The sequence below is a fragment of the Bacillus rossius genome, chromosome 5 (assembly GCF_032445375.1).
Source record: "Bacillus rossius redtenbacheri isolate Brsri chromosome 5, Brsri_v3, whole genome shotgun sequence".
Lineage (NCBI taxonomy): Eukaryota > Metazoa > Arthropoda > Insecta > Phasmatodea > Bacillidae > Bacillus > Bacillus rossius.
This window is the reverse complement of record NC_086333.1, coordinates 59,116,661-59,132,593: the sequence shown is the minus strand read 5'-3', so window position 1 is coordinate 59,132,593 and position 15,933 is coordinate 59,116,661. Positions and strand designations below refer to the sequence as shown.

General features: G+C 35.9%; 1 protein-coding gene across 1 annotated transcript; it reads left to right on the top strand.

Annotated features, from left to right (window-relative positions):
* The first annotated feature begins 2,201 nt into the window (after positions 1-2,201).
* On the top strand, positions 2,202-15,445 carry LOC134531842 (proteasome subunit beta type-6). The gene is made up of 5 exons (XM_063367823.1): positions 2,202-2,345; positions 7,669-7,868; positions 11,539-11,668; positions 13,860-14,004; positions 15,227-15,445. The coding sequence occupies exons 1-5, from the start codon at positions 2,244-2,246 to the stop codon at positions 15,352-15,354; spliced, it is 705 nt and encodes a 234-aa protein (XP_063223893.1). The 5' UTR covers positions 2,202-2,243; the 3' UTR covers positions 15,355-15,445.
* Positions 15,446-15,933: the final 488 nt, after the last annotated feature.

Sequence of the window (15,933 nt, the reverse complement as noted above, 5' to 3'; positions counted from 1 at the left end):
TTTAAATTTAAAACCTCTTATTAATTCATCGCTGCCCACGTCTACTCAGCGCGTATTTTACGGAACCGGGCCTATCCCGACCGTCTTCATCGTGATACCGCGCTGCGGATGGTATCACTCACGTAAGTGTTTCACCGAACCTAGGAGCCTGCTCATCGACCCCCCCCCCCCCTCCCCTGCACCCGTTAACTTTCGGCGCTGGCCGTCTCCAGCGAGCATCGACCCACGTCCCGCGAGACTGCCGCGGTAACCATTGTCACGTAGTGTTGTGTTTAGTGTTGGTGAGAATTTTTGTAGCGGGACTGAACCGCGGAGCGAACTTGTAGAGTGTACCGTGTACCCACATGGACCCTCGGTGAAACTCCCAAATTAAATGTATTCTCGCCAACTCGTATATCATTTTCCGTAATTCCCCATCCTCAACACGGCCGAGCGGCCTTCACAGTCAAGGTAGAACCATTCAGGTTACATTCAAGCCGTGTACCTGGCAGGGCACGCGGGGGCAGAGTACCCACGACCCCACACCAACGGCCTAGCAGCCCGCTAGCCTGGCGCCCCTCCGGACAACAAGAGCATCGCGACGCCCGTAGCGCCCGTCAGGTACCCCCCGGACCTTTCACAGAGGTCGGGTGACGGCAGTAGGAAATTAAAATATAATAAATTATTGTTTGATCTGAAACTAAACACAAAGAGTTATAACAGGAAATGTTCACTGCACAACTCTTAGTGCATTAACTTTACTGATGTTGAGGGATACCTTTCCTTAATGGTCTCAGATGTAATGTGGGCAATGATATTGCACATGAATATATTGCAAACAAGTCAAGTACAATTTTTTTGTTTGATTTATAAGGTCAAAATATTATATACAATTTTACATTTGGTAAAAATGTTGAAGCCTTTTAAGTACGTGGTCGGTGACAGTTGTCGAAGATGATGATGATTTTAGTTGGAATTGTGGTTCGTATTTTTATAGTCATAGACCATAGTTATAGTTTTATTTTTCAATAATGATTTAATTTTACAATTGCTATATAATATTGTAGTACAAATCTTCATGAGAAGCAATAAGTTGACGTCGTCCCAAGTGCTCCTCCGGCTCGCTGAGGCCATTATTGCCCGTTGCTGCTTCAGGCTTGCGTGTGCGCCGGCGCCAGTGCGCAAAAGTGTAACAAAAGTTTTGTTTATGTAATTATATGAGGGTGTAAATATCTATTTGTCTTGTTGTGTACCTGTAGATGTGTTTCCCGGGCGACTGAGTCGCGTATCCCTGCCTGTGACCATGTGGCTCCATGCACTCGCACACGAAGGGAAGAGGGGGGATTCATGTGCGCGCGGCAAGGGGGGAGGCCGCTGAGACGTCGCGGAGCTTGGGTCGAGTCAGTCGCCTGAGTGGCATGAGAGAGTGCGGTCGTGAAGTTGTGAGTGAGAGTCGAATGGACACTGTCAGTTGTGTCACTGTTGTCACGTCACCGTCATTCGCGTCGGCAGTTACGTCATAGTCTTTCGTGTCATCGTCATTCGCGTCACTGTCAGTCACATCACCGTCAGTCACGTCACAGTCGTTCGTGTCATCGTGTTTCGCGTCACTGTCAGTCACGTTACTGTCTTTCACGTCACCGTCAATCACGTCACCGTCAGTCACGTCACCGTCGTTCGCGTTGGCAGTTACGTCAGTCTTTTGTGTCATCGTCATTCGCTTCACTGCCAGTCACGTCACCGTCATTCACGCCACTGTCAGTCGCGTCACTGTCGTGTCACCGCCAGTCAGGTCACTGGTAGTGTCGTGTCGCGCTCAAAGTGCGTGGAGCCGGGCCTCGCCCTGATGGACTGTCACAGAGGGGAGCCGTGACAGCCCATGTACAGTGTGTGACGTGTGCATTAAACCCAGCTTAACGTCATAAACTCTTTTATTTCACCCAAGTTAGGGTAGTTCCCTTGCCACGTGGCACGTACCCTCTCTACCGGAGCAGCTGGGCAGCGACTCCGAACCACGTGAACGGCCCTAACGTCGACAAAGTAATCAAACAGTTTAATATTTCAATTGGTTTTAGCGGCCAAAATAGTTTCTTACTATTATTAAACATTTTAGAAGGTATTTAGGCGAAAAAGTTTTTATAATATTCATGGCTTCTCAAACTATTTGTATACGCCAGATATTTGTGGGGAAAAAAGAAGAATAAAAGTATCTTGTTGTTGGTATCATAGAGTAAATAAAGTACTGTTGGTATCATTGTTTAACAATGGCGTGTGTTGGGAAGATGGATAATAATTTTAATTTTGGTGTAGATTCTATAAGTTCAGAAATGTCTCCAGACTGGTTACATGCTGAACACACAACCGGGGTAAGTTAAACCTTATATTTTTATTTTTTTATTTGTGGAAAGTTACTTAATTCCAGGCATTATCCTAACAAACTTCCATGTATACAAATGCTGAATCATTGCCGATTGGAAATGTGATTAATTTATTGATACCTTATTGATAATGAAATTGTTTCCTTTAAATTAAGTTTCATATGGGTGTGTTAGGGCCGGTTTTACGATCTCTTGTGAAATTTCTAAGAGAGCCAACTTTTAGAAGCTAACCTATGGTTTAAAGACGGAAGGTGTTACACGACTCGTGACGGTAGGTTGTTTAAACGAAATCTGGCGAAGCGTGTGGTGTAATATTGTAAGTGTTAATGAAATGAACGGTAATTATCGGACGTCGCGGCTTTTTGAGACGGAAAGAAAAAAAAGGAAAAAACGGGTTCACACACGACACACGTTTCTAAATTTACCCTGAAAACTTCGTTTCTTATTTGGTACTGGCTCATGAAAAATAACAGCTTAAAGCTTTCATTACAATACCTGTGTTGTTCACACTGCCGCCACCAGTCATTGTTTACTCGCGATCGTGTATCTCTTGTTTAGCACAACTGTAGCCGACTACGGAGAATTAAAAATACTCTTATTCTCCTGTTTCATATATTGAATTTTATCGTTGGATCCTGAAGGCTTGATCCTGTGGTACATGATGCTTGCTGTTTTAATTCAGTACATCAAAAGATCCTAACGGCATGATCCTTTTGGCTTGATCCTGTGGTACATAATGCTTGCGTTTTTATGCTTTTGTGCAGTACGTCAAAAGATGTAACAAAACAAACATTCTGTAATACAATTACTTATTATAATAAGACAACAAACATGAAATATAAGCATGGTTAAACAATGAATGTCGGCAGTTGCTTGAATACATAGGTATTGTAATATAATGTAAGCTGTAAACTGTTATTTTTTCACAAACCAGTAGGAATTGAGAAACCTTCCTTTCAAAGTTAACTCAGTAATGTTGAGTATATGGAAAAAAATATATTCCTATGTATCGCTGATAAACAATAAATATCGGGTTGGCAGTGTTAAAGCACAGGTATTGTAATATAAGATATAAAAGTTTAATTTTTTTTCACAATCTAATAGGAATTACATAACCATCCATTCGGAGTAAGTTTGTAGGGATGTGTGTACGTGTAGTGTGTGAAAATAATTTTTTCTGATTTTTTCTTTTTATTCTAAAAAGCTGATATGTCCGATAATTACCCAGCTTTCAGTTTGAGTTGTAAATTGTGTGATATTGTGAATTCTGAATTGTAATTATGACAATGCAACAAACAATTTGTAATATTCTTACAGCGCAGCTATTCCGTGAACTAATAATAAAAATCCAAAAATACTTTTTTCTGACATTAGAAACGTTCCTTTATTTTCCCTGAAAACAGAGTTTCTGTATTCCTACCGGGTTCTGAGAAATCACATTTAATAGATTATATTACATTACCTGTGTTTTGACGTGGCACTGCCATTTTTTTTGTTCCTTTCCTGTGTGGTTCTTGGTGTGTATATGATTTAGAGAACTTTAGTTAAATTTTGAAAATGGTCAATTAAGTTTGGTTGGCTACATTTAAAATTCTTAAAATCAATGCAGATGGTTGGTTGAGTTAGTATAGCGACATAAGAAATACTGTGAAATCATGTGAACGGTAGGTTAGGTCAGGATAGCTACATATAAAATTGGTATTTCCTAAGCAACCATTAAAAATATTTTACAACAAGCATCATGTACCATACAATATCTGAGGGGAGACCTAAAACAAACCAGACTTTTGTCTTAAAAAATTTATTCATTAGGCGTACTCTTTAAATTAAATTCCTTCATCACCTTCAAAGTAGTCTCAATTAGATGCGGTGCAATTGTCAAGTCTTTTTTCCCACTGTTTAAAGCACTTCTGGAACTCTTAAACTTTGATATTCTTCAGTGCCCTTTGCGAAGCTGTTTTTACCAACTCCACATCATCAAAACGCTTCACTTTTAAATTTTTCTTCTTTCTCGGGAACAGGAAAAAGTCGCACGGGGCTAGGTCTGGCGAATATGGAGGGTGGGGAATGACAGACCACCCCTGAGAGGTCATGTGTGCGGGGGAGTTGTGATGAAGGAACCAGTCACCTGATCGCCAAAGTTCCGGCCGTTTCCTCCGTGCAACCTTTCACAAACTTCTTATAACTTTCAACTAAAAGTGCTGGTTAACAGTCCGGCCAGGGGGAACAAAAAATTCTTTTTTTTTTTTGTCTGGGGTAATTGGGAATCTTCCATTGGCTTGACGCTTGCTTGGTTTCTGGGTCATGCCCGTAACACCAATTCTCATCACCTGTAATGACTTTGGTCAAAAATTTTGGATCACTTTCATTCTATTTTTTCAAGTCCTGGGTCAAATTCAATCAAATGTTTTTTGATCCTTTTTGAGAAGGCGAGGAACAAATTTAGCAGTTTGTTTCATTTACAAATCCTCAGTCAAAATCCATTGGCATGAGCTCCAACTCATTCCGGTCTCTTCTGAAATTTTGTTGATTGTGAAACGACAATCCTCATTGATTTTTTTAACGTTTTCATCATTTCGAGATTGAGAAGGGTGCCCAGAACGAACATGGTCTGCAACACTTATATCACCACGTTTAAAGTACCCAAACCACTCGAAAACTTGTGTGGGGCTCATGCATCCTCCTTAAAAGCCTGTTGAAGCATTTGGTAACTGTCTGTTGCCGATTTTTCAAGCAGGAAACAAAATTTCAAACACACTCTTTGTTATTTTAAATCTGCCATAATGATTTGCAGGCGGAACATGAGAACAGTAAGAGAAAAAATACTACGATCAATTGTTAACCTATAAACTGACGCGATATGTGACTACTAACAAGTTGTAATAACTTCAGGACCGCTTTGTTGGTGACTTCATCAATATTCCTACCATATTGTAATGTAAATGTTACAATGTAAACTACCCTCATGAAACTGTTGGCTTTTTTGTTATTACTTTGAGTGTAGCACTTACATACCCTAGGAAAATTAACTTTACATAACCTAATAAATTTAAAGATTAACCTACCAAGAAATAAATTTATAATTTAAAATTTTTTAAAAAAATCTGCTTCTATCGTTGAATTAACTGTAAATTAAAATAAAATTTTAATTTAAGTTTTTTGTCCAACAGCCAAATTATGCTCCACAAATCTATGTAACAAAAAGTATGGGGTGCTTGCTTTAATTTTCGTAATGACTATATCCTAAAATTTGTGATAGAAAATTTAAGACAAATTATATCCAGCACCCTATTACTACTACTTTAAGTTCTTATTGTTATTAAGTTCACATAGTCATTTTCATAATTTCTATATCCTAAAATTTTCAAAAAAATTATATCCTAAAATTTTTGAAATTACTATATATCCTAAAATTAAGGATAGAAAATCTATTATAAATCATATGTACTGTTTTTACTAATGTAAATTTTAAGACAAATGATTTCAAGCACTCGCGCTATTATACAGAGTTATGTAGCATTATTTGACTGTTGGACAAAAAAATTAAATTTAAATTTTTAGTTCATTCAGAAATAAAAGCATTTTTTGTTGTTTTTTTAGTTTATAACTATGAAGTTTTTTTAATTCTTTTTAGTGTCAAAATAAAATTAAAATTTTGAATATGAGTAATTTAAACAAATTAAAATATTTAATATGATTAATTAAAGTCTTTATTTGTTACAATAATTTTAAAATTAATGATTAATGTTCAGGTAATATAGTCATTTCAACTGATGCTTCAACATTACACGGATCTTAAATTACCATATGGAAACAAAAAATACCAAGCAAATTCTTCTGATTTTACCTCGTGTGCTTCATTTACAATATTGTCAGTTATCTTACGAATGATTTCGTTAAGTTTTCACGAAACTTGTAAATTGCAAAATTTTTTGAGTTCTAGGTTGAAATGAAAGCTCTTCTTGACTGTCTTTCAAGTAGATGTCTACAAACTTGGAACTCTGCAGGGATGTTCTTTATATTACATACACATTAACTGAGCTCTAGATTTTCCTAAAATCAGGCTACAAGGTGGGTTACTGGAGCATTAAATATTTTGGGGCTTTAACCCCTCCTCTGTAACATTTTCCACCATAACCCGACCTTTTGGATTGGAAACACTCCAAATCAAAAAAGCATTGATTTTTAAAATTTTCAAAATTTTGGAACTGTAACTCCTCCTAGGGGCACAGTTGACCTCAGCATGCCCCGACCTAATGGATACACATAAAGCATAGTTACCTAATACCCATAGTTCCCATAGTTATTACTAGAGACCGGAAAAATTCGCGGATTCATTTCGTGATAGGCTGAAATTCAAACATGTGTACAATTCTGCTGGTTCTGCTATTGGCTCGCAGTTTAACTGGAGCTCTCTGGGCCAATGAGAGACTATCGACCAAAGAAGCGTCGAATCACAAGCTACCCAGTGGAGACGCCTCACAATTTAGTACCCAATGAACACGCGTGTTTACTTGAGAAATGCAGAGGATAATGGAGGCTATCCTAGAGGTCATTTAATCCGCGAATTTTTCCGGTCCCTAGTTATTACCCATGGTCCCTCTTTCAATCCCCCTTAACTCTAAGATGATGCCACATTAGTAGATTGCATCTCTGCAAATCCGGGGTGGGTCGCTAGTATTACATATAATAATTCCCTTCCTTCCTCTTTTCAGGTATGTTGTTTTTATGAAACTGTTGTGTGAATATAAAATAGTTTTTTTTGTACAAGATCTCCAGCTTAGAGTTTAAAAAAAAATAAGTTGAAACTTCTGACCAATTTATTTTTGCAAAATTTTCTAAATGAATAAAATTGTTTTTAATTTTTTTTTATTTACTGATTGGCTATATTTTACACACAGTTGTATGTTGTAACCATGCCAGTGTGTATTGTTACATTTACCATTTACTGTTTATGTAGATCATTAAGACAGCTTTTTCAACACGTGCCATATTATGACAGCTGTTAATGTTTGTGTTGTGTTAAATTAATAAATATTTTTTTTGTCCTTGAAAATAATGGGTTTTATGTGAATGGTGAACATTTTCCAAAGATTTCACAAATGTGGGGAGTATGATTGTTTATAAAATATTCTGTATGTGGCATGCATTGGTATTACTGATTATAAGTGTAATTTTAGGTTTTTTTTAAAAATTTTATTAATTGGTGAAATAAAATTCAGCTGGCTGTCTAATTTGACTCTGATGCAAGTGAAAAACATTATGTGTACGTTCATCCTTGATGAAAGCTTGTATGATGGCTGTCGCGCAGACATCCATCATGGCGGTGGAGTTTGATGACGGGGTGGTGATTGGGGCGGACTCCCGCACCACGACAGGGGCGTACATTGCCAACCGGGTCACGGACAAACTGACCAAAGTCACGGACAACATCTACTGCTGCCGTTCCGGTTCGGCGGCCGACACCCAGGCCATAGCTGACATCGTCAGCTACCACCTGGACTTCCATAAGTGAGTTGCAGTTCAACTTGATCCTCTCTGTAGTCTGTCTCAAGCTTGGATTGCAGTACAGAGTAAATGGCACCTACTGTTGCCAGATTGTTACTACCTGGCTTGAAGCATTAAAATTATATTGTGTACTAATTAAAATAAGTTTTATTAAATTTTCAAATTTACTATTGTCTATTTTTATCACAACAAAAATAGTGTCTTTTGACAGAATAACAGCTGTAAACATTCTCAAAGAGAAAATGTTAGTTCTAAACACCCAATATTATTTCACCGAAGAAACTATTTGTAGCAGTCGATCACTATTAATAACAAGGTGTTCACTTAATGATGCATTATGGTTACACAGAGCCAAAAAATTTACTTAGTTTTAAATAATCAAAAAAACCATTATGAATTTTTTCAGTTTTTCATTAGAAGTAAGCCTAAGGATAGATTATTATCATATGATGCTCTTTATGAAATGCAAGAAGAATACCTATTAAATTAAAACATTTTAATTCTGAATAAAATTTTACGTACATTTTAAACAGTTATTCGTTACATTGTAAAGCTGTGTCTAATAAACCTTTTGTACTGTTTAGGTTTATCTGGCAACAGAGCACTCCGAAACAAGGACAACTCTAATAGCATACAGTAGAACCCTGTTTAAATGTTTTTCAAGGGGGCAATAAACATTATAAGCAGGAAAACTTTATAATCAGAAAAATGTTATAAGTAGGAAATATCAATTTAGCACTAGTCAGTGTTTGAATTTTTTACTAATGTACTCATCAAGCTATGTAAACAAATATATTGTTAAAACTACTAATGGGTACACTCAGTGCTCAAATTGCTTTTTAACTCTTTTTTTTTTGCCATCTAGGAATATGTTACAAACTAAAATATTGCAGAACTACAAACCTACATCTGAAAACACACTAGAATTGCCAGGAATGGAATATTTTTTTTTAAGACAAGGGTGCCAACACACATGTAACTGTGTACATCATGTACCTTCGATAGGAACATATTAAAATATTATAAGGGTGCTATTATAAAGGAAACTGTATTAAACTGCTGATGTTATTTACCTCTCTTGTTACCACTGCAATTGATAAATTATGCAATTTGATACCTACTATAGTTATATATTATTTATTCAATACATTCCCAGAGCGTTTAATTATGGTAAAAACCATAAGACTATGGAACTAATTAGTGTTTTACATTGACTAATTTACAAATTCCATACTGAAAAAATAATATCCAGGCCTACATGCATTGCAAAATGTAACCAGGTTCAGCAATTTTTATATAATGTTTGTTTAGCTCCTTTAGATTATAAATTATTTTACTTTACACATGGTTTAATTTTAAAAGTACATACTTTGTAAAACTAAAACCATTCAGATATGTTAATTTTTATTTAAATTTGGATGGTATAAATTTTAGTCTGATTTTTGCCACACCTCTGAAGACTATAAATAATTATAAATCGAATGTCACTGGACTTAAGAGTCCAACGTCTTGCTATTATAATGTCTTGTTTTTTACATAGTTTCTTTTCTTTCAATGTGTGAAGGGTTTTAATTATACTAATTTTGAGAAGTTTTCCTTTTGTTTTTTCTAATTTTTTGATGATTTTTCACCCATAATTTCGTAGGTCTTCATAGACTTGTTCACTAACTATTTGGTTTCTTAGAATTGGTGGATAAAGGTAAGTACTGGCTCGGAGTCTGCAGCCCCCCCTCGTGTGAGACAAAAGATGGCTGCCTTTAATACCCAGTTTCTGTAGTTGCCTTAACCTGTACAGTAATTCTTGGTGATGACTCATTCGAGCATAACAAAAAGTGATATGTTTAAGATTTGGACGTTATCTGGAGAGTAAGTAGGAGTAATGAATGGAACAGAATGTTAGAAAATTGTGAGATTCTTTGCAGATTTTTCGTAGCCATGTGTGTTACAGTTTTGAACTTCCATTGAGTACTTTAATGTTAGCTTTATCGTTTAAGTGAGCTATTGAATACAGTAGAACCTCTTTATCGAACCTTGATAAGTCGAAAACCTCCCAAACTCGAAAAAATGTTGTGTTCCCTTCCATTCAAGCTCCAAATCATCCGTTGCTCGAAATCTCAACCCTCTATTAGTCAAAATAATCAGTGAGTCCCTCCAAGCCATTTTGGCAGGACAGATTTTCCCTCCATAACTCGAAAAATTAAATTGGACCTCTGTATCTCGAACATTGCAATGTTTTACGTATTTTACAACCTTTACAACTCAATTATTTGAAACTTATTACCTCTATAGTTTGAAGAAAAATAAGTTACTGACTTTAAGAATTTGTTGACAATGTAAGTACACCATTGTTTCTTAGAAATCAATTTAAGAGTATACAATAAACATGATTACCACAAATTTATAACTCACGTGTTTGCTTGCTTGGTGTCAGGTGTTTAATTTTATTATTTTTGATTTCATTTGAACTTTAGCGAAGCAAGTCATTTGTTGTCGACTGTTACGTCTGCTACACATCAATTTGTACTACAGTTTACAAATAAAATCATTAAAACATGAATGCTGTGAAACGTAAACTGAAAACTTTGAGTCTCGCTGAAAAATTTATAATAAATAAATATATGTTTGTCACCTCTGCAACTTGAATTTTTATTTATTTTACCTCTCTAACTCAAAATGTATAAGAATGAATCTCAACCTCTTTATGTCGAATCAAAATCTGCTTAAGTTGAAATCCTCCATAAGTCGAAAACACTGTAACTTAATTTTTTGGCGTCTCCCTTCGAGTTTGACTTACAGAGGTTCTACTGCATTTTGCTTAAATGTTCAAGTGTATAAAATAAGTATGAAGTTCACTTCTAAAGCATGATACGGCCACACAATTTTTATTTTATTTTTTCTGAACGAACCAATTAAGAAAATATTGATGGAGAAAAGTGTGTTCGTGAAGGTGCATGGTTTAACCTTTTAATCACTGTTTTATACATTTTTTTTAGATGTGCCATTGCTGGTTATACTGTACATCATAAGAAACCTCAATAATGGATAAAAAAAGATGACAGTATAGAAAATGCAGTGGAAGGAATTAGTCAGAACATATTACAGCACAGAGGGACAAAGTGGGATTGTTGTGTTTTTGCGTGAGGAGAGGAACAGATCTGAGTTCCCGAAATATTTGAAACTGTTGTCTTAAGAAGCCTACTGGATTTGCTTCTGCTGTCATCATTGTGGTGTCCATATCATCTGTTTTGTCACATTGCTTGCTTTGCCTGTGCATCTCTGTGTTGTCGTGTTGTCCACATTATCATTGGGTTTGTTTTTTTGCTGTCCTGTCCAAGGTATCTTTGTGTTAATTTACTTTTCTGGTTATAAATGTATCATCGTTGTTAACCCACTGTGTCCTTCTGTGCTGTAATATTTTTTGACTAATTCCTTCCTTGGAATTATCTGTGCTGATTATGTTTTTTAACTTTTTTTATATTGGCTGATTTTGGCTTGTTTTTTTATGTTTGTATATACAATGTTTTTATGATATAAAGTGTAACCATCAATGGTGTATGTCCAAAAAAAAATCTAATCAATCTTCCTCATTGCAAGAAACATTCAAAGAACTAGTGATCTTCCTCGCCAGACTGCCACAAGCTCTCGAGTGTAACACATGATCGGACTGGCCCAGGAACGAGACGGGTGAGCCGCCGCTGGTAGAGATGGCGGCCAATGTGTTCCGCGAGCTGTGCTACAACTACAGGGACTCCCTGACGGCCGGCATCATCGTGGCCGGCTGGGACAGGAGGAAGGGTGGCCAGGTGAGCGACTGCCTGCAGGAAATAACAGTTTCTCACTTCCATCATAATTTTCTTGGATGTATGATTATTGCAATAAAAGCTAATGTACCCTCTTTCACTGCTTTTGGGATGAATACAGAGAAATTGTGAAAGCATCCTTCATTATTAATATTTTAAGTTATTCATATTCAGCTTTAATTGTCATGGAGATATGAGTTTTTTTTATGATAAATCAAAACTTATTGCCTTTTCACATACAAAATATTAAGAAAAAAATAAAAAATTAATAACTATATATGCTTGTTCATTATTCATTTCTTACCCCTAGGTGTAGTAGATCTGAAAATATGCACTTTTTTTTTTTAAAACTGAACTGAACTTTTTACACCCCTTACGGGCGGAATATTGCAAACTGGTAAAATTACTTGATTAGTTTTGGAGAGACAATTTTTTTTAAAATAAATTAAAACTTACTTCCTTTTCACCAACTGAAAAAACAAATTTCAATAATTGAAAAAAAATAAGTAATGTGTAACTCTAATGCAAGTTAATTTTTCTTAGTTTCTTAACTTCTAATAATATGTAATTGAATCAGAAATGTTAGTTTTTTGTTTTAAAAACTTGCCCGCCCCTCTTACACTTAGGGTTTGATTTTTGTAAAATGGTAAAATTGTGGTTAGTAGTTTTCTTATGTTTATTATTGCTACCCAATATATCTTATTATTCTTGATTTGATTCGTATACATAATTATAAAACTGGTACAATTTTGGTTGGTAAATTTAGTGTGTTTATTATTAGTACTCAGTATATTTTCTTATGCTTGATTAGTTTCGGAGGAGATATATTTAATAATCTTAAAATATTATTGACTCCTTTTCTGCCTCCTTAGAGGTAGGATTTCACAAATTGATAAAATTGTGGTTATGTATGCTTTTTATTGGTGCCCAATATCTTTTATTATGGTTGATTAGTTTTGGAAATATAATTAATTTTCTGAAATCATTATTCACCCCTTTTTCAACCTCTCAGGGGTGGAATTCTGTAATTACATGTAGGCTAGTTTTTAACTTGCCGAAGACCTTTCTACTAAAAAAGATTTCATTTAAATTGGTCTTGTAGTTATTGTGTGATGCTCGAACAAACAATCAAACAGATGGAGACACTTCTGTTACAATTTTATAATAGTGTAGATATAAGTTTATATTATGCTTCCTACACAGATAATAATATTTTTAAAAGTTTGGCAAATTACGTACAGTGTTTAGAAATTACATCTTGTATACCCCACTTTTATTTTACTAACAGCATGCCAATGTAGCAGTATATTATGAATATATCTATAAACTAATATACAGAACTAACTACATGCTCAGTCTTAAATGTATTGTGCTTATGGTAAAATTTTACAAATTGTACAGTTTCAACTATTTGAAGTTTAGCCAAGTCAGCCATTTATAGTTTCCTTTTCCAATTCTTTTTTCATTGAACAATGTTGCATGATTCAAAGGATTCGAGAGACACTCTTGTTGAAGGATTGGAAGAGGAATATTAAGATGACTAAGTAAATGTCATAAAAAAGTTATTACAGTATGAAACTGTTTCAGAGTTTTTTTCCAGCATATTTAGAACTGTTTCCATACTTCTTGGATGTCAGTTGTGATAACTGAATACTCTCAGTGAATTAACAAAACAACTATTGATACATAATTATCTGGAATTAGCTGGAAAAAGCTAGAAAGAGGTAGTATGGCCATGGCTAGAGAATGGGAAAAGAGAGGCTGCGTAGGAAAATAATGCAGTTGAAGTACACAGGAAGACGGCACCAAGGAAGACCAGGGAGGAGGTGGCAAGAGAAGATAAAGGAGTGCAGGAGAGACGAGAAGAATGGAACAGAGTGCAGGAGGAGGAATGATGGAGGAATGACAGAGGAAGATGGAGGCATTTTACTTTGCTGACCCGGCCGCAGGCTGGAAGCAGTCGATGATGATGATTAGCTAGTCTGGTACTACATGAAACTGTGTTTGTTTTAGTGATAATGTCATAATTTTCAACTGTTAAACTCTGAAGTAACTGTCGAAAACAATAGTACCTTATCTTGAACAGACATTAACTCAAAACTAAATATGACAACTTTTTGTACATTCTGTATGCAATATTTTGATCACACAACCATTGCAGTGTCTCGTAGTTTGAGGACTGTGTCTGTTGCAGGTGTACACTGTACCAATTGGAGGAATGTGTGTGAGGCAGCCCATCTCCATTGGTGGCTCTGGCAGCACATACGTGTACGGGTATGTGGATGCCAACTTCAAGGAGTGCATGGAAAAAGAAGAATGCTTGTCCTTTGTCACCAATAGTGAGTATCGTGTTCTTCTGCAATGCATTTGCCATCTTGCCAATGTTATGAATGTCGTTGGGGCACTATCCTTTCAAATTGATTGTGAAACAATTCGTAACATACATAAAATTATAGTTAAAAATAAAAACAATAAAAAATTGGTAAATGACTACCTTTCATGTGATTTTTTTTTTTTTCCATGGAACACTAATTTACATTTTTAGTCTTTTATCATCTTTTATTATTATATTTTATGATTATAAGTGATGACTTTTCGATGAGTTAGCACTGTTTCCCATAAACATACAAAGTTTAAAAATATATCACTAAGCCTTAAAACTTAAAATTTGTATTACAATTTATTACAATTGGCACAGCAACCTTTATTTGCAATTTTTTTCTTTGTTAGATATAAGCATATATATGGTGGTAATTCATAGTTATATTTTTTCTCATTTTATGCAGCCCCAGAACATTTTGTCTAGTGTCTATTTTGTTTTAATGGCTATTTTTATTATAATATATACAGTCAAACCTCTATCTATCGAACTCGCATGTATCGATTGTCCGTGTTTATCGTATACTTTCTATGGTTGGTAGTGCATGCAATGGAATGTAATGCCCAAGCCCTGTTAAAAAAAAGCAATGTGGTACATGAATTTAAAAATTTAATTTCAAAATGTTATTCAACATTCAATGTACTTCAATTGTTTTTAGACAAATGCATATTAGTACTCTAAATTAATTTTAACGGGTGGTGTCTTTATTAAAATGGTAGTCAGCAATCTCACACATACCTGATTGGAAAACAAATTAATTTGATTAAAATACTCTTTTATGGAAATGACGCATGTGACTAGCGCTGTTTTGATTAATGCTCTATTTTACTGGAACAAATTAGGGTGTTTATTTGAGGGACGGGTGTTAGTGTTGGTCTAGATAGGATAAAAAAAATTCTAATCAATTTTTTTTACCTTAACCGTGTTTTTAAGTTATCTGTGAACCCTTTGCCAGTCATTACCCCAGATATTCGGGAGTCTACTGTACATGCCAAGCTTTAGCAAAGCCAAATTTTGAAAATAAAACAATAGAAAATACCGTACTTACTGCCTTTAAAACTGTTGGAATCTAGATGGTGTACTCTGGTTCCAATCTCTTCCCCCCTTAACCCGTCAGGCCGCTGGGGTCTGCCCTCGCGTGGTGTGGATTGCGTGTGAGTGTCGTGGCTCGGATGTTGCAGCGCTGGCCCTGGCCATGTCCCGAGACGGCTCGAGTGGGGGCGTGGTGCGGCTCGGCTGCATCACCAAGGAGGGGGTCGAGCGGCGAGTGGTCTCGGGCGAGAAGCTGCCGCGCTTCTACGAGGGCTGAGGCGCCCGGCGATGTTGCGTTTCTGTCCGCGTGGTTGTGTGTTGAACATGTATCAAGTTTCAAGTTAATAAAATACAGTGTCTTGGCTCAAGTTTGCATTTTTTTCTCGTTTAAGTGTTTTTTTTAATTAATAAAAATATTTAATCGCTGTTTCTCATGTGATAAAATGTAAGTATCTTTCAAAGTGAATACTAGTCTTCCACTCAAACATATTTTTTATGTGAAAATTCTTTGCTGAGGGGGCTACAATTTTCAAGTGTTAGGAAAATTACAATTGCATAGTGAGGTACGTGGTGGGAACCGGTAGAGGAGGAGAGTGCATCAGCGGCGACACCACTCCAATGCATGCAGGTCGAAGGGGAAAGATGGAAATGGGGGGTGGGGGCTGGGTACATAAAGTAACAGGGAGATGACAGGGGAGAGGTAGAAAAAACCCAGAATTGATCGTACAGAATTCTCAAAACGCTGTTTTTGTGTTTGTTTACTCAGTTTTTGTAACGGCTGACAATTGTTGCTACCATATATGTTTTATTTAATTTATCTACAATTTTTATTTGTATGTAAAAGAGTTATTGATTT

Bases quoted from the DNA above. Each gene is read 5' to 3' on its own strand.
- LOC134531842 (XM_063367823.1), top strand. From the start codon at position 2,244: ATGGCGTGTGTTGGGAAGATGGATAATAATTTTAATTTTGGTGTAGAT. The intron at 2,346-7,668 runs GTAAGTTAAACC...GCTGTCGCGCAG, and splicing joins ATGCTGAACACACAACCGGG to ACATCCATCATGGCGGTGGA. The intron at 11,669-13,859 runs GTGAGCGACTGC...TGTCTGTTGCAG, and splicing joins ACAGGAGGAAGGGTGGCCAG to GTGTACACTGTACCAATTGG.